Source organism: Pholcus phalangioides, unplaced genomic scaffold (assembly GCF_987345545.1).
Source record: "Pholcus phalangioides strain wild (caught in Gottingen) unplaced genomic scaffold, Ppha-v1.0 ptg000012l_1, whole genome shotgun sequence".
Classification (NCBI taxonomy): domain Eukaryota; kingdom Metazoa; phylum Arthropoda; class Arachnida; order Araneae; family Pholcidae; genus Pholcus; species Pholcus phalangioides.
Window position 1 is genome coordinate 14,106,396 of NW_028301605.1, and position 23,013 is coordinate 14,129,408.

General features: G+C 40.9%; 2 protein-coding genes across 2 annotated transcripts; both read right to left on the reverse strand.

The window, feature by feature from the left end:
* Positions 1-3,232: 3,232 nt before the first annotated feature.
* LOC149079627 (uncharacterized) lies at positions 3,233-16,522 on the reverse strand. The gene is made up of 5 exons (XM_089240227.1): positions 16,273-16,522; positions 14,706-14,786; positions 12,623-12,728; positions 9,568-9,647; positions 3,233-6,623 (listed from the first exon to the last, which is right to left on the reverse strand). Exons 1-5 carry the CDS (start codon positions 16,306-16,308, stop codon positions 3,525-3,527), a joined length of 3,402 nt encoding a protein of 1,133 aa, XP_089096353.1. The 5' UTR covers positions 16,309-16,522; the 3' UTR covers positions 3,233-3,524.
* A 1,423-nt stretch (positions 16,523-17,945) lies between these two features.
* On the reverse strand, positions 17,946-19,978 carry LOC149079628 (uncharacterized). The gene is made up of 2 exons (XM_089239925.1): positions 19,854-19,978; positions 17,946-18,440 (listed from the first exon to the last, which is right to left on the reverse strand). The coding sequence occupies exons 1-2, from the start codon at positions 19,971-19,973 to the stop codon at positions 17,946-17,948; spliced, it is 615 nt and encodes a 204-aa protein (XP_089096051.1). The 5' UTR covers positions 19,974-19,978.
* Between the last annotated feature and the right edge of the window lie 3,035 nt (positions 19,979-23,013).

The window sequence follows — 23,013 nt, forward strand, 5'->3', positions numbered from 1 at the left end:
TGCTCTTTATGTCACTCCCATGCACACGCATTCTCCAATGTCACTCTTTTAATCACTCAGTAACCTGGCTTCTCAGTCTTTCCGTCACTTTTTCAATCAATAACTGGCCTGGGTTTTGGTCGCTTACTGACTTGATCTCTCTCTGTCTAGGCCCGTGGCATTAAAATTAAGGGGGCAGTAGAAGCTATGGGTATAACTACGATTCTGGGTTACATTGCGATGGGGGGGGGGGGGGAATTATGAAGGGGGGGGGGCGATATGAAAAAAAGGGTTGGGAAACTATGCCATATAGAGAAAACAAGTTCTTTATCTACTGTGCCTGGGGCAATCACCGATAGACAGCGCTATGGGTAGGAAATTGTCGTACGGTGGTATGATCAGATTTGGTGTGCGGTGTAATAGGAATAGTAGAATAATATTTAAATACTTTGTTGAAAAGGGAAGACTGATTTTAAAAAAATTAATTTTGAAAAGTGAATTGAAAAAAATATTCTCTTTGGGGTCTTTCAGGTATTACATCAGCAGATTTTTAACAGTGCCCCGTCAGCGAAATTTTGTCAGCTCTGCTCCTACCTTCTATCGCATATTGGGATCAGATATGCACATGAATGGGGGCCGGCAGCACGAGCGCTCTTATGCCTCCCAGACGATCAAAAACTTACAAATTTAAATATCAGAAGAAAATACTTTTATGTGTTATTATAATCAATTTCTGTTAATTTCAATGCTATTTGAAAGCTAAGAACCCAAATTTTCACCTTAAGAAATTTTTATTGCGGCCCACCCTCTAAGCAATATATGCTAAACCTGTGACCTGCTGGCCAAATGTGGACCTCGGGGCTATCTGATGTGGCCCGCCACCTGAAACCTAATTTTGTAAAAATGAACTAAGTGGTACATTTACAGATCGTTTGTGACCCTTGCCACCATTTTCAGATCATTTAAGTGGTCCGTGGCACATTTAAATATCCCTCAGGTGACATTTGGCACCGTTTTAGAGCAGTTGAGCAGCGTGCAGCACAGTTTGCAGTGATCCGCAGCATGTTTACGGAACATTTGTGTGATGCGTGACACAGTTCCAGAGCACTTAAGCGGCCCTCAACCAATTTCTAGAACACTTAAGTGGCCTGCAATACATTTCTAGAACACTTGAAGGATTTGCGGAACATTTAAAGATCACTAACGTGGTTCTAAATAGCAGGGCCGTCTTAAGAGTATCATGGGCCAAGTGGTTTTTTGGAGGCCCTACCCGGTAAGTCCTAGAAAATTTCAACTGGATTTCATTTTTGTGAGGCCCCCGGGTGGGCCCATGTGTTAAGACGGCACTGCTAAAGAGGGCTTATCAATAGGGGAGAACGTTAGTTCAGGTGCCCACAAACTAGGAAAAGGTTTTTCTCGTTTTTTGTACACTGAGTAAGATGCCATTAAAGACATTTCATATTTTTTATAAAGGGAGGTTGATGACGTATAAGCATCATTCCACCTTCCCCCCCCCCCCCCCCCATCAGAAGCCAGCAAACCTGAACCCCACCCCCATCGATACTGACGTAATACTTGAGTGACCTCCTTTTGAAAATTATCTCCTCAAGTAAGCTTCATTGAAAATGCAGAGGAACAGGTCATTTACATATTCCCCCAGGGCTCTTTGAAACCCCCAGGCTATCTCATCTGCATCAGCAAAGTGTGATGCCATATTATCGCTAAAGCGATCACTTTTTGGAAAATTGTCGCTATCTTGCTTTCATTTTAATGATTAGACGTTACTTTGAACAAAAAAAAAATTGTTTCCACAATGGACCCGTCAGCCTCCCTAGGTACCCTAGTTACCCATAGTGGGGGCGCTAAAATCATGCTTATCACCCGTCCACCACAAAAATCCTAGTTATGGTCCTGCTTTGGCAAAACTGAGCCATCTAGAGAGCGACTGACGGATTCATCATGGAAACTTTTGTTAAAACCACCACTACAGCAAAATTAGGATGATTTTGTTCTTTCTGAAAATTTCTCACCAGAGGCACTTGCCCTCTTTGTCCCCTTCCCTCTTGTTGCAGCCTCGCCTGTGGCACCTTTTTTCAAGCATCAGCTTGGGGTTTCAACAAGCCCTAATCCACCTTAAATTAGTTTCCTCTATATCAGTGGTCGGCAAACTCATTAGTCAACAGAGCCAAATATCAACAGTACAGCAATTGAAATTTCTTTCGAGAGCCAATTTTTTTAAAACTTAAATTATATAGGTAGGTACATTGTTATTAACTTAATTAGGGTACTCTTAAGCTGGCCTTTGCTAAAAATGTCCTCGATCTGATTGAGGTGCGTTCGCTGAGGTCGATCCCTTCAGACTCTCCCATCCACACTCGTCTTGTATATGTTGGATGCGGATGGAGAGAGGTGGCCACGGGAGAGTCATCATGAGAGGCGACAGCCCAGGAGCATCGTCTTCTATGATCTGGCCGGGTAGAGGTTGACGTTCCTTTGGTATGGAAAACATTGCATGCCCCCCCCCCCCTCCCATGTTCCGAGAGGAGACTCGTCTTTTGCGTCTATCTGTCCCCCAGTACCTTAAGAAAAAAGCCTCGTTTTCGACAACTTTTTCCCGAACTTCCTAGTTTCGACCCACCTGGTTGGTCGCGGAAGTGTCACATAACAGCAGCATCAGGCTTTCGGCAACAGCCCGCGAAAAAGATGACTCACTAGGGAGGGGAAAGGAGCAAGAGCAAAATGTGTGTCTAAACCGGTGCCGTCTAAACGCATGGGGCCTGCTGGGGGGCCTCAGAGAAATTAGAACCAGTTGAAATTTTCGAAAATTTGTCAGGTAGGGCCTCAGAAAAATCACTTGGCCCAACCATGCTCTTAAGACGGCCCTGGTCTAAACATGATTTTTCAAAAATCTGGAGTTTTTGTGCGACCGCACGTGGTATTTTGTGGAAAAGCCACAGTATAGAGGCCAAACAGCCGCATGTGGCTCGCAAGCCGCGGTTTGCCGACCTCTCTATGTACTGTATAAAATATAGACAAAACCGATTTTTTCTGAGAAGTTCTTTTAGAACAATCTTCCCTAAGGATTTTTTACTCGGGAGATTCATGTAAGAATTGTCCAGGAGGTGAAGCACCTACATATTAAGGAGTAAATCCAGAAGACCATACTTCGATCGGGATACAAAGAAAATGCGTGTTTCATTATGGCCATCCTGTGCATTTCAAACTAACAAACAAAAATCAATGAATACAGTAATTCTACTTTGTATACGACAATGATGTTTTTTTTTTTGTTCTAAAATACTCGGCTAGGTTAAAACAGAGATAATCGTGCATCAGAATACAGCCAATTTTGACACTGCGCATAGTAAAAACAGGGCTGTAAAACTAGAAAACGATCCAAAATCACCTTCCATATAAAAGAGATTTACGCACATCTCTGAAACAAAATGCATGGACTGGTAACAATGACTTAAGTCAATTAATAAACTAAACTAAAAAAAAGGGAATAGGAAAATTTAGAACGATGTTTTTCTAGAAGTTACTATCTAGTTGGATGTGCTCGATGGTAACTTGGAATTATCACCACTGCCGCTTCTGGAATGCTGATTCTGATGGGTCGAGGACTGGTTGCCTTCAGTTGAATCTGCAGCATTGCTCTCAGACGAGTCCAAAACCAAAGGGTCGCCAACCTCCTCTGTCAGAACTTCATCAACCCCACCTTCCGCAACATCCGCATTCGCCTCATTAGCAGAAAACTCAATAGATGAGAACGTGGGTTGGTTGGAATTGGCCAGCGGACAGCTCGACACGGAACTAGTAGCAGTCGGGTACATCTCTGAAGCAGATGTCACAGTCACTTCACTTGACGACGGTTCCCTCTGGTCCCCAGAGGTTATCGCGGATGTGTTCGCCGGATCAGCAGATGGAACCCGATAGAATGCCACTGATCCACTGACATCTGTCGAAGTGGATGCCCCAGCAATGGCGGAAAAGGAATGAGTCACCTCACTGCTACGAGATGACGCTTCTGCACCAGAAGACTCGCTGACAGAATTAGAGGATTCTTCGCTGACGATGTGGAGACGGGAGCATGATGACGATGACTCTGTGACTTCGCACTGAGAGGAATCCTCGCTTCTTAAGCTTGAGGCCCCCCCAGTGTCTTGGTCTGCTAAGTTGGATATATTAGTGGAATCGGTCACAGTATTCGTACAGTACTCTTCAGGCCGGGATACCTCAGACACATCTCTGGTTTTAGTGTGAGATGACGATTCTGTGACTCTGCTGGGAATATCGTCTTCGCTCCCTGGTCTCGATTCTTCATTGGAATAGGTTAAGAACTGTTTACTGCTGCTCGGTCTGGATTCCGTTTCTGCAGAGTCAGAATCCTCCTGTGAAGACAGCGAGTTCTCATGGTATGTGACAGACAGAGACTCTGTCACTTCTGGGGTACCCTTCGAATCTTGATCTATGGCACATGATTCATCCGTTCTGGAAAACGGGATAGACTCAGTCACTTCAGAGGCTGAATTATTCTCTCTGCTGCTTCCAGGAGTCTCGTCATAAGAATACGAACATCTATTTTCATCCATATGTGACTCAGTCACCCTGCAAGAAGATGAACTCTCGCCATTGTCATCAGAGTATGTGGAACGGATTGGAGACAACATTTCCCTATCTATAGTACTGGAAGACTCTGTGATATTGGAGGGTGATCCCTCGGAACAAGATTCTGACACTTGACACACAGACTCTCCCGCACCAGGTTGATTATTGGAATGGTTATCGTTACTGGTCACGGATGGACCAGCTACATCTACGGAGCTGCAACTCGGGTCAAGTTGGTTTTCTACAGCTGCATTTCTTCCAGAGGTCGAGTCTATGGACTGGGTGTTTTCGGACGCTTTGTGTTCAACGGTTTCGGGGTCTTCGTTCCCGGAATCATTTGCTTCCCGAACTTCAAAATCCATCTCTTCGAGGGCCGAGTCGGAAGTAGTGAATTTGTTCATGGTGGAATCAATGGCCTCGTTAGGAACTGAATTCATATTCTGCTCCATGGATTCTTCGGACCCCCTGTAAGTTTCAAGTTTGTTTTGGTGTTCACTGGTCGAATCGATCCCCGTCGACAGATTCAAACTCTCCTCATTCTGGTTGCGAGAAATCACCTGGTTACTAGTAGAATCTACGGAATCCTTAACTTTGCTTGCAGAAAACGTGTCTCGCTGCTGTTGGGTTGGATAACTTGTGTCCCTGGAAGTACCTGCGACTGCATCAACTGCAGATGCGGAAGTCGTGTTAGCTGAATCACAGGTACCTGACTCAGTAGCGGAATTTTCACCGACAGTAGAATTTACGCTTTCCCCAACGTTTTGTGGGTCAGTGAAATCCCCGCGACTCTCACTTGACCCACTAACTTGCATTTGCGAGGTTTCCACAGATTCGTTGACGTCACCATCGTGGTCTGAAGTAACAATTTCCTGTTCAGCCCTACTTGAGCATACTCCCTGTTCATGAGAATGTGAAACATGCTCGTCAGACTGCCCTATCGATTCATCGTCAAAGACATCCACAAATTCAACCTCAACATCGTCATCATCTTCTTCGCCCATACCAACTGCTTCACTCGAGCTCTGAATCTCTGCAGAATCATGTGCTGAGTTTTCATCGGAATTGACGAAAGCATCATTGTTGTAAGAACCTTCTGCCACACCACCCCTTTTACCATTGGAAGCAGAATCGCATATTACAGGTAAAGAGGAATCCGATATCCGAGCCAGAGGGCTTTTCATGAGATGCGATGCAGAATCAGCTACATCTTCAGGTTCTCGCTCCAAGACTACATCTGATGTGGAAGCACCGGTGTCGACAGAGGATACCAGTTGCACCTCTGTTGCAGATTTCTGGACAACACTGTGTTTGAACGAAATTCCTTGGTCATTTGAACAGGAAGCTATTGCGACGGATTCGGAATTACTGACCTCTGGAGAATGGAATGACATCCGACCGGTAGTTGAAGGCCTGCAGTCACTCGAGTCTGCAGCTGCCATTGGCTTCTGACTGTTCGAATTCGAATCTTGGGAGATGTCATTCGATCCATCAGTTTCACTCAGAATAATGAAATCTGCAGATTCGCCAGACGCCTCAGAATCCGAAACCTCCGCAATGGCCTCTGAATCATTTGTATCAAGAACATCACCATTCAAAGTGATGGGTTGTTGCTTTGCAGATTCTGGAGTTTCTCCTCTTGCACTTTCCCCTACTCTAACAGATGTTGAGACAGTCACAGCTTCCCTATGAGATGCAGCCCCATCCTGAGATATCAGAGCCTGCACCGCACGTTGAATAGCTTCAACAGTCTCTTCTCCTTCATCGTTTTCGGTGCTTTCAGTTGATAAGTTCAAATTCGAATGCACCTGTTCTTCGTCAGAAGGTGGAACTTCTTGTTCTGTTGGAAGCCCGTTCTGCTCGGGCATGGGCATTTCCAAATCTGGCTCTGAAACTGGTATACTCTGAGCACTTTGCATAGCTTCTGCCGGGCTTAAATCATCATTTTGATTATCAATTTTTTCAGAACGATGTTCAATAATGGGCTCTGTTTCCATCTTTTCCGTTTTATCGGGCTCAGCTGCTGAATTCTCTGCTTCCTGCACATAAAACAAAGCACAATGAATCATGTGACATTGGACTCCACCAGGAATGTTTTGGATTATTACAACAGAAGATAGTCACCATTTAAAAATTTTTAATACCATTCACATTTAAGAGACATAGCATTTAGGTACTGGTTTATCTGATATACACCTCAATCTATATATATAAAATAGATTTTCTGTCTGTCTGTGTGTATGTTCTCTATAACAGGGCCTGATTTGAATGATAGGCTACTTTTAAAGTTCATAGGGCAAATGTCTGAAATGAGCTAGACACCATCGGGTAACAATGGTTCCTGTTCCTGAACAATGACTCTCGGAATGCTTACTTTAGGTACCGTGGCTCCCAGACAATATATCTCAGACATGGTTTTTTATTTATAATGGTTTGCCACTCCTTCAATTTTCCCAGAAATTGAGAAAACCCGGGCAGCGCCGGGTATTACAGCCAGTAAAATATATTACAAAAAATAATGTAAAAATTGATTTCACAAACCAATGTTTTTCTCCAATACAAGTACAGTAAAATTTTGATCATTCAAATGTTAGAGACTGATAAAGGACTTCAAATTATCTTTAGTCTGGGGCAACACAAAAACGTAAATAGGTATTCAACTTGCAGGAATTCAGTTCATTGACAATATGACACAAGAATTGAATTACTGTATATATTCATGTATAAGCCGACCTCCTAACTTTAGGACCATCAAAAAACGATAGAGAATTTGAAACCTGTGTATGAGCCAATCCTAAAAAAATTAAAAGAGCATTTTCGAGGGAAAAAGCCTTGTATAAGCCAACTCTCTCAATGTATAAATGATTTTCTGAACAAAAACACTCGGCTTATAGACAAGTATATACAGTATAGTGTTTCCAACTTCCAGTAATAAATGCTCCAACTACCCAGCATCAACGGATGTAGCCCGCTTTTCAAACAAGAAATCAAACATGGTTCTAACTATAAAAATGTATTTTCACGCTTATACAGACAATCCTTGATAACTTGACATGCAGATAACTCGAATACCCTGATAACTCAACATTTATTATTCCCATGGCTGGTACAATACTAAATGCAATGGGGGAACCTCTCTAACTCGACACATGATGACCACATCATACGTAAGTCAACAATGATTTACACCCCATTATTGCAATTCATTTTTAGTAATTGCACATGTGTCAATCAGTTCACAAAAATTTTACATTACTTTTGTGTGTTTCAAAAATTTTGTTTCATTGTTTCTTGCCACTTGTTTATTACAGTGGAACTTAGGTTAATGAGTGATTCGTTGAACAAATTTTGATTTGGTTAACGAGCGATGATTCACATTTTATGAGCAAAAGTTTTGCACTTTGTTTATTTGATTACACGTTATTACAACTGAGCTGATGGTTTTTCACTTTCGTTCATGCATGTGCTGTGGAATTGTGGGTAATATTCTCTCCTAGTCTCTGATCAGCATGCCTAACTTGAAAATTAACACACGCGTGAGTGCAACTGTTTACGATATGAAACTAGATGAAGTATTGTAACCACAAGCATGTGCACTTGAGGTTTTTTTAATTTTGCTTTGAGAAAATTGTGGGCTGATTGCATTATTGAACATGATTTTGAGGGGCTAGCTCATGAATAGGAGCCAACATTTGTTGAAGACACCAAGTTCTGGGGGCAGACCATGGGACTGGATGTGCATGAGGAGGATGTTCAAGAACTAGTGGTAGAACCTGGGTAGGAGTACTATAGATGAACTGATAGATCTCCTTTGCATGTAACAGCAAGAGTTTATGGATGGGATCTCATCTGATTAAGAGAGAAGAAGTCCCTCACTTTCAAATGAGATTGGAGAGATGTGGAGGATTTGTGGGAATCTGTGCAGACTTTTTTAGAAAAGAACCAATCAAATAAAGCTGTAGCAAAGCAAGCAATGAATTTGTCCAACAGCAATGCAATTTGCTATTTCAGAGAAATCCTAAAAAGGAGGCAAATGCAAGTGTAACTGGATAGGTTCTTTTCAAAGTCACAAAAAGAACAAGCTTTAACAGAGAGTCCATAAATCGCCTTAAATGATACAGGCTTCCTTTTTCTCAACGTTTAGATTATAAGTTCACTTGTAAACATGATCATATTGCATGTTTATTTATGGCATTATATTACACACACATTTAGTTTATTACAGTATTTATTATATTATTGATTGAATGTCATTTTTATGTGAATGAAGAATTGTGGAACGTATTATCTGAGTTTCCATTACTTCCGATATGGAAGTTTGATTCAATATATGAGTGATTTGGAAAATGAGCATGTTGGAGGAACAAATTATGCTCGTTAACTAAAGTTCCACTGTAATTGATATGAGTCAAAGATCCCTCACACCTTTGGGTAGGGTTAATTTGTTATTCCTCTGTTTGGATCGATCCTGAAAACGCAACCTGGGGACTATGAAAAAAAAAACAGACAGAAATGAGTAATTCCTGAAATTTTAGAGCAAGAGATGGTAGAAAAAGTTGGAACCAAATGTTTTAAGAAAGAGGAGGAAAGTTGTTTTGTACATTCACAGATAAAAGACCCTGTAGTTAAAATATGATTTTACCACCTAATTCTGGATTATTCTCAGTACATAATTTTTTGATAGAAAATCGCATATTGAAGCATTTTATGAATTTGTAAATGATGGAATATAGAACTTTTTGACAGGCACACACGTACATACATAAATTATTTTTAAAAACTGCTGAAGGTGAAATGAAATAAATCTCGCTAACTTCACATCCGCTTAAGTCGACATGTTTTGTTGGCATTGGGTAATTGGCTTATTAGAAACACTTGACGCAGATTGCATTATACATTCTATTTATTCACATGCAATCTGAAATCTTATCAATGATACAGAGCTCATCAGGAGGTATTCTTGAGATTCTGTTCGTCACTTACCGCTGTCTTTTTCTCCAGGAAAACTCTTTTCATCAAGAGTTTTTTGTCAGTTTTGCAGAAATAGTTGTCATTTTTGGAATCTGAAAATCAAATAAATTGTCAGGTAATAGACATAAAATTTTGCTTGAATGAAATCAGGCAAATAATATATATATCACTAAATATATAATAGTCAGTGAAAACTTTGCAGTCAAAACTTCAGTATACCGAAAGTTTGTCAGTAACTGGTGGTCCTGGCTAGAGACATACCAGGATTGACATCCATAAGCTGGATTGACCTTTGGAAGAGACACGAGAAATTTCTTCCAGAAAATTGTCAGTTAGTCACCTTCAAAAAGTATTTTAAATTAACATAAAATAGCATGTGAAGGTATTTTCTTTCTTACTTGGCATTCTTATTTATTTAACAAATATTTTTCAAATTGGATCATCTTGGGGGAAGGATATCCTCCCTACATACGCCGCTGGTAAAAATAAAGTATTACTTGATATATGTTAATTAATCAATCGTTAATACATGATCGATCCTCAATATATCACCAAATATCAAAAAAGGTAAACAGAAGTATAAAATACTAAAATAAATAAGGAAATTGCAATGGTATCTTAATAATCACCAAAAGAAAAAAAATGTTTTCTGCCAAAGAACAAAACGTTAAATTTAATAAATAAAAAATTAATGGTTATAACTATTTATCCTCTATTTTGCAGTGTAACTACTTATATAATCAACTATAATCTGGACATGATCATAACACAGAAATTGATCGAGGAATTACCACTGATATACAGGGTGTTCTGTTAATGGACCGACAAACTCAGAGCACAGAGGGTTGTTAGTAGACATCAGGAGGGGGGAAAAAAATTGCAATGGAACATGGTGTTGCAAACCCTGTTAAGAGGGTGAAAATCGCAAAAAACGCATGCAGGATCTGCATCCGCTCGTGTACTTGTCGACCGGAAATCAGCAAACAGTTGCAGCATGGTTTCTTCCATTTGAGGAGTGTGTACATTGCGCGGTCTCCCTGCATCATGCCGTGCTGGATGGAAGGTCCCCTCTCTCATAGTAGTCGATCGATCATGGAGAAGGTAGTATGGTGCACACGCCTCATCGGATATTGCAATGGGTACATCCCCTATGCTAAGTGCCCATTGTCATCTGCTCGACCGTAAATCGGATGCATATCAGCATACTCCTCGTTTGTGTAGTCAGCCATCACGATACTCATTGAAACAGACAATTAACTGCTACATGTGCTTACTATCGCAATAGCGCTAATTTACGTCGTGTGCTACCATACACACTACTGGAGTCACGACTCTGCCTACCTTATTTCATGCACTGTGGTGTGAGACACTGAAGTAGAGGCATTAGTAGCCTTTTGTAACGTATCTATCACAAGATGAAACCATCTTCCAAGAATAAACCTCAAATTGGTCATGATTGGCTACAATTGATGATCACGTGACCAATCCGTGTATTTTTGAAATGTTAATATCAATGCCTTATTTCGCTAGTGGACAGCCATGGATTTCTGTTGGTGTTGATATATTGTTTTGTTCATCATACAATAGGCCATGTTGACATATTGGGAAACATGTCCAGTTCCCCCTTCCAAAATATTGATACGTGATTATTCATTAACATAGGAAGGGGGGGGGGGATACAGCATAGTCATAGCACAATAATAAAAAAAACACTCATTTTTTTAATGATAAAAATTACTTTTTTTTCCTTAGTACTATTTCAGCATTCTATAAGATTGACTCAAGCCAAAACAAAATGACAGAAATGACTTGGTAACTAAAACAATTTTGGGCGAAAACAGCATATTAGCAACCACAGATAATTATTTTCAGTCTCTCCTCACAATATATTACATGCTTTTTCTCAAGGAATCTTCCAAAGTACAGTCTGTAAATACACAACAAATTATGAAGACATAAGTTTTTTAAAGAATGATGCCCCTTTGAGACCACTTCCAAAAGCATGGTGCAAAACGTGTAAATTACAAGGTCCAATGTAAACAGGTCAAGGTGAACCAGGTGGTTTTGCTAGGATGGGTTTACCACTACTAAACCCCACATGTACCTCGTTCATATTCCTCTGCGGAACTTCTAACAAATTGGTACATGTTGGGATATGCGTGTCCACCGTGTGTTGTATAGTGCTACCATCTGCAGCCTGACCACTTCCAAAAGCACAGTGTGCGCAAAACGTGTAAATTACAAGATCCAATGTGAACAAGTCAAGGTGAAACGGTTTTACTGCACCTGTCCATCCTTTTTTTAAGGGATTCTTTTGCATTTTATTGTTCAATGGAAGTGTCACTGTTTTCGACAAATGAAGCATTTTAATGCTAGCACTTTGCAGAGCTTTGTAAAGACTGTTCTTGCCTCTGCATGTCCAAAAAATGCAGAAGACAACTGAATGCTATTGGCTAGCATCAGAATCACAAAACCTAGAATAGGTCTATGTACCCAACTGCTTTATTATACAAACTGTTGTTTCACTTATACACAAAATGTGCACAATAATTTTGAACGATGAATGTTAGTTACTGTACAATGAATAGTCCAAGACAATGATGTCAAACAAGACAATATAATGATAAACAAAATTATTTTTTTCATTCAGACAGAAGTTTTTGATCACTACTCAAAACATTGATGCAAAACGATTTTTTGAACCCTGAAACTAAGTATTTGTATTATTTGGCAATATATCAGTGCGATTCCCTCCTCAATGTGTCAAACTTCATATGTCATAGGCAGTTACACAAATTTTGTTCACATGTTTTGTTAAAAAAGCAGGAAAAGTAGAACAAAACCTAGAAAGTAGGACATTTTACTAAAAAGTAGGAAAAATAGGACAGATGAGAGCCCTGATTTGAACATGTTGGGAGGTTAATGCTAGGACTTACTGATATCCTGTCTTTATCCAGAAACATACACAGGCAGCAAAACTGAGTAATTTTGTACCAGAAATTACAAATAAATGCATACTTCGGCACAGAAATTTCAAATAAATGCATACTACGAAAATTAACGATACCTTCTGTTGGCTTATCAAAGAACACCACCGTGCCAGGTGTATCCTCATATTCTCCGCAAAACACATAGTTCCCCAACTGGAGAAAAGGCTGGTCTGTTTCTATACCCTGCAACAATTATTTTGAAAAAATGAGCTTCAATAAACAAAAAATAATAATAAAAGTCAAGTTTTGAGATAACTGTCATAGGCTTGAAGAGGAGCATAATGTCGCTGATTGTATTTGATTCAAATTTCTTTTATCAATGTATTTAGTGACACTGTGATTGTTGATTATTTTGCCATGTTTCAGTCATTTTACACTTACAAGGGGGGGGGGGGGGGGGCTATAGTTTCAAAGCTGATTCTGCAAACAGCAATGAGTAAGAGCCTCTGAATGATTCTAGCTCAGGCTCACATAATCTATTTTACTGCATACCAACTTCAGTCATATATCGCCAAATAGCAATTTCCAACTGGTGGAGTTGGGTGGGAAATGAAGGCACCATCTATCGGTGGTCACCTCAGGCTCTAGAGGTAAGGAACTTTTTCTGATGTTCTTTTGGCTGGATTCAAACCCATAGACCTTGACGGCAACGTTCATTAGAGAAAGACAAGAATCTTACTACTGCGCCACTTGGGCACTGACCCCCATAATCTGACTCTGTGTGCTTTTCAATCTTATCGTCAACGCCTTTATTCCCACTCGCAACATTACATATTGCTGAACTAATTAATGACTGTGATGATACCTTTGAAAGATAACGTACTTGCATCATTTGATGAGCCAGAGCTACAAAATAATTTCTCTCGCCATCAAATCACAGTCAATAATCATTTGCAAGATACCCCTGATAAAGGCTTGCTATGCCCCCTAGGAGCCCCGGTGCCCATTTTGAGAGCCACTGGTATACAAAAACAAGGTCAAAACATTTCTGAGTGGAAATAGCACCAGATTCTGTAGAGACCTGAACCCCAAGAGCCAGATGCACCCATGTCCTCATCACTTATGTGATTTTGAACCTTCCCGAAAGATGGACGCAACTGGAAAAGATGTACACTGTAGTCCAGTCTATGTCTGGCTTATCTATAGAGTTTGGTGGCACTTTGTGGAAATGCAAGAAAGGAGTTGAATTGAGAATGGAATAGTAGAGAATTAAATAACATTTCAAAAGTACTGTATGTGCACTTATTTAGGGGTCATTCAAATACTACGTCAGTATTGGGGGGGGGGGGGGTTCTTGATTTGCTGACTTTTGATGACGGGGGGGGGGGGTTGACAGTTGCTTACATTATCAAGCACACACCCTGTTTTTGAAGATATGAAATATTCTAAGCTGCTGACAAAACTTTGCTGACGGGGAGCATGTTTCGTTGACTTCTGATAATGGGGGGGGGGACTCAAAATGACTAAAAATTTGCTGCCAAAACATTTGAATGGCCCCTTACCCACTCATGCTTTCCCCTCAAAATTATTTAAAAGTGTAAAAATCTGTGGGAGTGAAAACACAGTCTACATAAAAAAATTTTGCTCCCTATAAACATGCTGCCCTAGGCAACTTCCTCGTTGCCTGGCACCAGCCCTGATGCAACACTAGTTTTATGTTAATGTTGGGAGCAAAACCTCCCAACAACGGCCACCAATGGGACCAAGCAAATGTGGCAGTTATTGGGAGGTTACCGTTGTTAAGAGAGGTTCAGTATTTGCGAAACATATATTAAATTTTTTGGGTGCTTGTAACCAATCCATGCTATAATTAATTAGCTGTTTTGTAGCAGATGACATTAATTTTGCATTGAAGATGTGTTAATTTTTATTTATAAAGAATTAAAATACAGAAAATATTCCTCTCATCAAGGAAACATTAAAAGGCAGGTAGGTGGCAGCACATACCAATGTAACTAACAGATACAATTTCCAGTCGTCCATGAGCACTGTACCAAATATAGCACATAATGAATGTTAATACAAAATATATAACATGCGCGTGTCTAAAAATGAGAAGTTATTACACACATTTCACTGCACTATTTTCATTTTAAGCGCCAAAATCAGGATGAATGTCAACATGGCAATTAATAACATTCAACATGAAGAGCGACTTACCAGCAATTTGAAAGAAGAATGGTTGTGGAAGAGATTTTCTGGATCCAACACGCCTTGCAGTTCGACCATAACAACTGCTTTCTGCAAAAGAAAATATCAATACCTCAGATTTTTGGCTAGCATTATCAAAATTCTGCTTAATAATTCCGGAAGTTTGGATACTATAAAACAGTAAATATGGGTGCTAAAAATAGCGGAAAAATTGGCCGTTATTTACTCTATCTAGTGTTTTTAGTTTATAATAACTCAATTTACATTGACATTATCAAGGTTGACCTCCATCAATGTTTGGCCTAATCAAATACAAAACACATGATAGGCTGACATGCAAAATAATGGCAGCTAAAATTAAAGAATTATAGTAATTCCTTGGAATTCCGGGGGGAGGCGTAGCCCAACAGATGGTAAAACTCATAAATCCACCTCTGAGTCAGTGACCAAAACAGTGACTTACAACGGATGCAAGCATGTGGGTGACCTATAATGGATCAAGCACATGAACCCTTTTTGGCTATGTGCTGGCTTTTTTTTCTTTCTTTGGGAAGAAAGATGTCAGAAAGCACGACTCTGTTTCACTCTTGGCAAATTCTCGTCATGCTTTCAGGCGTTTTTCTAAACAAAGAAAGAAAAATCACAAACACAACACCAAAAGGGGATTATACGACTCCCTAATGAGGGTGCCCAGAACCCCAGGGGTCCACGGTTTGGGACTGTGTACTTCCCCACTTGTGCATTTATTTTTAGGTTTTGCCACCTGTGCGCTATGCAAATTTTATTGGTTATTGCTATCATTATCTATGCTCTGTAGGTCATTCAAATGTGACGTCTTAATGCATGGGCCCCACCCACGCATGAGGGCCTCAAGAGAAGAGGGGGGCCTCAGAAAAATAAGTGGTGAAATTTTTCGAGAATTTACCAGGTAGGGGCTCAGAAAAATCACTTGGGCCATAAAGCTCTTAAGACAGCCCTTGCTTGCTCACACTCTAAGTCACTCTTTTGCTCATTCACGTGCTTGCAAATTCTCTAGGTCACTTTTTTTGGTCACTCACTGGCCTAGCCTCCATCACGGCAGAGGCAGACTTATTGAGGGTTATACAAAAAATTTTGCGGCCCTCCTTGCATTCTACTAATTTTCTTGGCAAATCATCCCTCAAATTTGTCCCTCGCTATGTCCCCCTGTAAATAGGCCACTGCAGACACCAACATTTCCAGGGGCTCATGACAAAAAGTAGGTGGGTGTCTATGGCAGACAACATCATTTCCGGGGGTTCACGACAACAAATGAGAGGGGATCTAGGCAAGCATCAATTTCCGGTGGTTCACGACCAAAGTGGGGGGTCTATGGCAGACACGAACACTTCCGGGGGTCCTCGACTAAAAGTATTTGGGAACCACCGTTTTAATCAAGGACGAAAGGTGGCCTTTTTAGAGAGATTCCATTTCCCTACTATGTATGCGTCTAAATATCTTTGGGGGCAGTGGAAATAATGCAAACCGGCCCCATATTTGTGCCCGATAACATAAAAGACTAATTTGATTATTTTGTTTATTGATTATATTTATTTACCTCTTCCTCATATTCTTCTTTGTCTTCGGAGCTCATGATTTCGGTTGTGTATCGACCCCCAAAAAAAACTACAGGGAATTCATAAAAATCTGCCCTCGATAGTGTTTATCGTGTCAATCTCGTCTCCTGTCAACAAATGCACGCATATCGATGTCGTCCTTGACCGATGTTCTGGTCTGTCCGCCCAAATGTCATGATCACCACTGAGAAGGACAATCTCAGTCAAGTCACTATCACAGTAGTGTGACCTGCTGAGAACGGTCACTGGATTCAGAAAAATGATGCACGTTTAAATCATTTTGTCAACGACTAAATCATCCGGAATTTTTTTTTTTTTACACTGCTGTTATCTAAAGCCGCGTATACACTAGCGCGCGGATCGTGCAATGCAAGCATTCGCAAGCGCTCGCAATGCATTCAGTGGGTACGATTTCCGAAACGAATCATCATCATCAACGATGGCTCCATCCGAGAGCTGTTTTAACGCCATCTGTAGGTTGTGAGCGGCGGTAACAACTATTGAGGAACTAGTGAGTAGTTTTTGTCATAAAAAAAAATGTCTCGTGAGGAAAACTTGGCTTTAGTTGTAATGAGTAGTGCGGTCATATTAATGGCTGGGCTAAATAAAAAAGAGAGAAAACCTCGACGTTGGTGGAGGACGGAGCTGTATAAAAAACGGTCTGGCGCGGAATTAATGTTGGACTTAAAGGCTCAGAGTATGAGTGGGCAATACAAAAATTTCTCAAGGATGTCTCCTTCCGATTTCGAGGATCTTCTCAAGAGAATAGGACCTTTAATTTCGAAGACGGAAACTCGTATGCGTTCTCCTATCTCCGCTCAAGACAGGTAAGCTTATATTGTTCATACGTTTTGCTTGGATTCCCCCCTTCCCTTCTTTTTCAATTTTAAAAAGAAAATCAAATGATTGCAGACACAAATTCCTTTTGGAGTTTTATAATTGTCATATTTAATTCTTTTGTTACATTTATTAGTCAAATTAGTTGCTTATAATTGTGCATATCTTATCAGCTATAAGCAGCACATTTTAAAAAATGTGTAGTTCTTATAGAGCGATTTAGACAAGTTTTGGCGTGAATTTGATAGTAATTGTAGTTGCTGAATAGAAAATAAGCAATACGAAGTCAGCCAATGCATAATGCGAGTATAAATTTATACAGGTTGGCTGTAACGCTGCGATACCTCGCAACTGGAGATTCGTATACCAGTCTGCAGTATCTCTTCAGAATTTCAAAGCAATCAATTGGACGAATAATTCCAGAGGTTTGTGCAGCACTTATCCAAGAATTGAAAGGATACGTTAAGGTAATTTAAAAAAATTTAGCTTGTTCGATATTTTTTATTGGTTTCTTGTGGCTCCCGACTTCCCATTTGAAAAACAGTAAGCATCAGACCCACAACATATATATAACTTCATTACACGTTAATACGGATAATCTCACCACTGGATTCATCACATTGCGGAGATATCTTTCAGCCCAGCTTCGTGGCAAAGTTGAACACATTATGATGTGGTTGACTGCACTACACACATAACTCGCCTCTTCCATAGGAAATGGTAGTAAATTGCAGTATGGACAGTTTAAAAAAATTACTCAAAAATGTTTTCTCAAAAATTTCAGTTTAAATATATTTATTGACAAAAGAAAAAAAAATTACACATAATCATCGAAATCATCATGTGACATTGTTGAAGTCGATGGTGACTCCATCGAGACAGGCCTTGAAGGGCGCGGTGATGAACTTACCGCAGAAAGATGAGAGATGTGTGGCCTAGATGGCCTATATGTTGTCAAGGCACTTTCACGGGGCCAATCGTACAACCCTTGATCGGCTTTCATCAAAATTTCAAATACTGCGCATTGAACCGCTCTCTGTGCATCTGGAGAAAAGTTTTTTGTTTTCGCAGCGGCATAATTGAAGAAAGATGAAATCTCATCATTCTCTGCTGGCATTTTCTTCAGGTTCGAAGAAGCACTCTTCAGAATAGAAAATGCGCTTGAAAACATTTCTGCGTTGGAATCTTTGTCTTTACTTTTCCGTTTAAGAGGTCTCTGAGGAGTGCCCATTTCCTCTGGTGGAGCATCTTCATCTCCTGCCACAATATATTCCACCTCCAGTTCTTCTTCTCCAACAGCATCCAAATTTTCCTGAAAATACATATAGTGAGAAACCATGAGTTCAATACAATGAACAAATTATTTCATGTTCTTGAAGCAGAGAAAAACCATTCTTAACCACAGCATGTATTTTTTTTGTGTTAGAAAGAAATTTCTCTACTTATGAAGATTAAAAATGATTTATTTCATTTAATAAAATTTAATATGTTCAATGATTAGTCAATGATTTTTGCTTTAGGAAATTATATTGTTTTATTTTATTTCAGCGTCCCAGCACACCCACTGATTGGAAGGAAATCGCTACAGCCTTTGAAAAAATTTGAAATCTGCCTCACTGTGTAGGTGCCCTCGATGGCAAACATGTAACCCTACAAGCCCCCATAAAATCTGGCAGTGACTATTTCAATTACAAATCTTTCTTCAGTGTGGTCCTGTTAGCATTGGTGGATGCAGAGTACAATTTCATTTTTGCTGACGCAGGGTGTCAAGGCAGAATATCGGATGGGGGGGTTTTCAAAACATGTAAACTGTACAATATGCTCACAGAAAATACAATGGGATTGCCATTAGCAGAAGAACTTCCTGGACGCAGTATGAAAGTTCCATACTTCGTTGTAGGTGACAGTGCATTTCCTCTAAGTGAAAACATCATGAAGCCCTATTCGGGAGAGCATCCAAAAGGTTCAGTCAAGAGGGTTTTCAACTACAGACTGAGTAGAGCTCGCCGAGTTGTGGAAAATGCTTTCGGAATATCAAGCTCAGTATTTCGGGTACTGAGAAAACCAATGCTTCTGGAGCCGGAGAAGGCAGAGTTGATAATAATGTGCATCATCATGTTACATAATTATTTAAGGGCCAATTCAAAGAATTTATACACACCACCTGGCTCACTAGATCATGAAGAGAATGGTGTTTTAACTATAGGGTCGTGGAGGAACACCGAAGACATGACCTCTATGGTACCGCTGAAAAATACACCTAGAAGATCTTCAGCCTACTTCCACAAAATAAGAGATGAATTAGCTGACTATTGCATGAAAGAAGGGGCTCTGTCCTGGCAGAATTTATATTCATGAACATGGTCAAATCTTGACGAATATGGTAATAAAAATTATTAAACGAATGTGAAGGAATTATTTTGATGCAATTGTATGTCATTACACCAGCGGTTCTCAAATGGTGTTCGGTGGATCCCTTGGGGCTCTGTGTTGACTCCCAGGGACCCCTCGGCCACTCAAGAAAAATAAAAACCAAGTAAGTTTGAAAAAAATATTTTTAAAAATAAACACAAATCAGTATAAAATGGGCCCGAGGCAGGGTAGGGAATCATGTCTTTGAACACTCTTCGGTACAGTAGGGGAATATTTAATCAACCTATGTTATTGTCCCTACTTGTATTTTAATGAAGTTTGGAACATATAAGTAAAGCTTTATTTTACTCACTGTATCTATTCTACTCCTCGGAGTATCCCTATCCTGTAAAAATCGGAACGCTTCATAAGCAAACCATCTGCTGACAAAAACGTCCGTGGTTCCTAGAAAAAAAATATATTCATGCAACATTTCAATGCCAGTTTATGTAAAAAAATATATTTGGGTGTGTACTCATTAATGTGTGCTGATCGGTTTAACAATCAACAGGTTCAATATTACATCATTTCAATGTTTTTTGCAATCAATTTTGTTCAATCAACACACATTAATCGAGATAACAAAATAATTAGGGGTAAACGTTAAGAATTATTATCGAGAGATCATGTTTTACTTCAAGTTAGAACTATAGATAAATATATAGAAATTCTCAATACAAAAAAAAACCATCTACCTTTTCCTGTTCCTTTACTATTTTTTTCTCTGGCTTTTTCTCTACGGTAGGATGCCAGCAGGCTAATTATTTTCGACTTGCACTCATCTGCTGGTCGGCCCATGGTGCAGCTAATCTCTCGCCACGCATCCTCCTTCAAATTCTTGCGGAAATGATGTACATGGCGAGGATCCCATAATAATGTTTGGGATTTATACATTTCAATCAGCTGAAAACAATCTTCTTCGGTCCACGCCATATGATAAACGAATTTAATGACTATTAAAATGACGATAAATGACTATTAAAATGACGATAAATGACTATTAAAATGACGATAAATGACTATTAAAATGACGATAAATGACTATTAAAATGACGATAAATGACTATTAAAATGACGATAAATGACTATTAAAAATGACAAATTTATTAGGACTATAAATGGCTTTCGCGAAATAAGACGAGGAAAAAAAATTGAGGCTCTAGATAGGCTCAGAAGCACGTACAAACACGCACACCGATAATGACGCCGTCCAAACTAGAAGGAAGAATCCCTTTGTGTTCGTCGAAAAAACCGACTCCCAGTGGACCGGCTCAAACAGATCAAGAATGATTCGTTAATCGTTCGCAACACCGTACAAATTACTGAACAACCGATTGCGAACGCTTGCATTACACGATCCGCGCGCTAGTGTATACGCGCCTTAAGAAGCATAAAATCAACGACATACTGAAATATGTAGTTGATTTTACATTTCTTAGATGGCAGCAGCAGTAGCTCCACTGCAACAACTCGGGGAGAGACGATTCTCAAAATTTTTTTTTGTTTCTTCACCCTATAAATTCACCCAGGGCCGCAACTAGGGGGGGGGCGGGGAGCAGTTGGGTCTCGTGCCCCGGACGCTGGACCAGAGGGGGAGCAAATTTAATTCTCAAACCTAACCTTCAACATTACAAGGGGGCGTCAAAATGCGCACTTGCCCCGGATGAGCAAGCATCCAGTTGCGGCCCTGAATTCACCGCTGTAAACGGGGCCCGTGAAAGTCTGGCCTGGAAGCTCACCAAATATCACAGCCAAGGGGGGGGGGGGGTGCCCTTCTTCCGGATGAGAACCATGAAATTCTTAAGGGTTCATGAAAGAACTGTGCCTGAATGTTGCGGGGGGGGGGGGGGCATCTATTCTTGGAAGAGATTTTAGGTGGATCCGTGCGCTGTAGATTATGATAAAAAATACCATGGCTGTAGTGTGCCTTCTCGAGGCCATGGGGCAAAACTTTTCCTAGGAGTCCTTTGAGAGGGTTTTTTATTACACAGAATATATAAGTGGCATTGTAATGTTGGCATAATGTATTCCCTCAGCCAGTTCCCTCAGCCTATTGTTACGGGCCTGATACGCACATGTAGCCTATTATTTTTACATTATTATACACCAAATATTATTCCGTTAGGGGTGGGGGGGTGGTCTCTTTATCAGGGACAGCAGACCACTCCGGCTGGTTCATGGGTTAAAGATGGCACTGTGTAGTATTTGTTTAATTATTGGCACGGGAGGAAAGGGTTCATCCAGGGCCGGACGGAATTTAACTTGACGGTCCCCTACGAGTCGTCTGTGACGACTAGGGTCATGGCCTCCACATCCTGTAGCGGGGCCCCTAGACTGAGATCTTTTGTGGGCCCCTCGGTCAGACTTTTAACGGGCCCCTTCTGTAGTTAATTTATAGCGTGAAAATAAAAAAAATGATGATAACCGTTCCGGGCCCCAGGGCTAGAGCCCTGTCACCCTCCCCTATGTGGGGGAAATGACTAGGGTCAAAGATGTTTGGCTAATCTATGGCCTTACAAGAGTGCGGGCAGTGCCGTCTTAACGCATGGGCACGGCCTGGGGACCTCAACAGAAGAGGAACCTCACAAAAATGAGATCCGGTTGAAATTTTCTAGGATTTACCAGGTAGGGCCTTCGAAAAACCACTTGGCCCGGGGCCCATGATACTCTTAAGACGGCCCTGGGTGCGGGGCTCCATCTTGGGATCCGAGGCGATTGTTACCATTTCTTGTTTTTTTTTTCACACTATAAATTCACTGTAGCGGAGAACGAAAAAGATTCCGGCCTAGGGTCCCGGCTGCAAGATGTGGGGGGGGGGGGCATGTATTCGGAACACCAATAATGGCGACAAAAGGAATAAATTTCGAAAATGTATGAGACACTTGAAATAATATAAAAAAAAAATACGAAATGGTCTCATAAATTAGGACATCCGGCCAATGCCGTAGCGAGATGGGGCGGATTCGGGGGGGTCTGCCCCCCTCCCGAAATGTTAGGAAATGATTGAAAAAAGGGGAAAAGATGGCCGAATATATTGTTCGACCACTTTGGTCTTCTTCCCCCCCCCCCCCCGAAATGAAAGTGCCCCCCTCCGAATGAAATTTCTGGCTACGGGCCTGTTTGACAGTCTAACAAGCCAATGAGGGAAAACGTGGTCCAGGACCTTTCCTGGCCACGACGGAGGGCTCATCCGAGCCAACAAGACAACGAGGGAAGACGCGTGGTCCAGGAATTGGCCTGTCCACGGAGAAGGGTTCACCCGATCCAACGAGCCAACGAGGGAAAACGTGGTTCAGGACCTGGCGCTTGGCCACAGAGAAATTGGAAGTCTGCCTGTCCTTGCATTCGCGCAGCATCGATGTTGGGGGGGGGGGGGACCACAGGAAACCAATTCAAGCCGACCACCACTATGTCACAACGGGGTTTGAACCCGGATCTCTACGATGGGAGTATACATGGCCCCCACAAGGGGG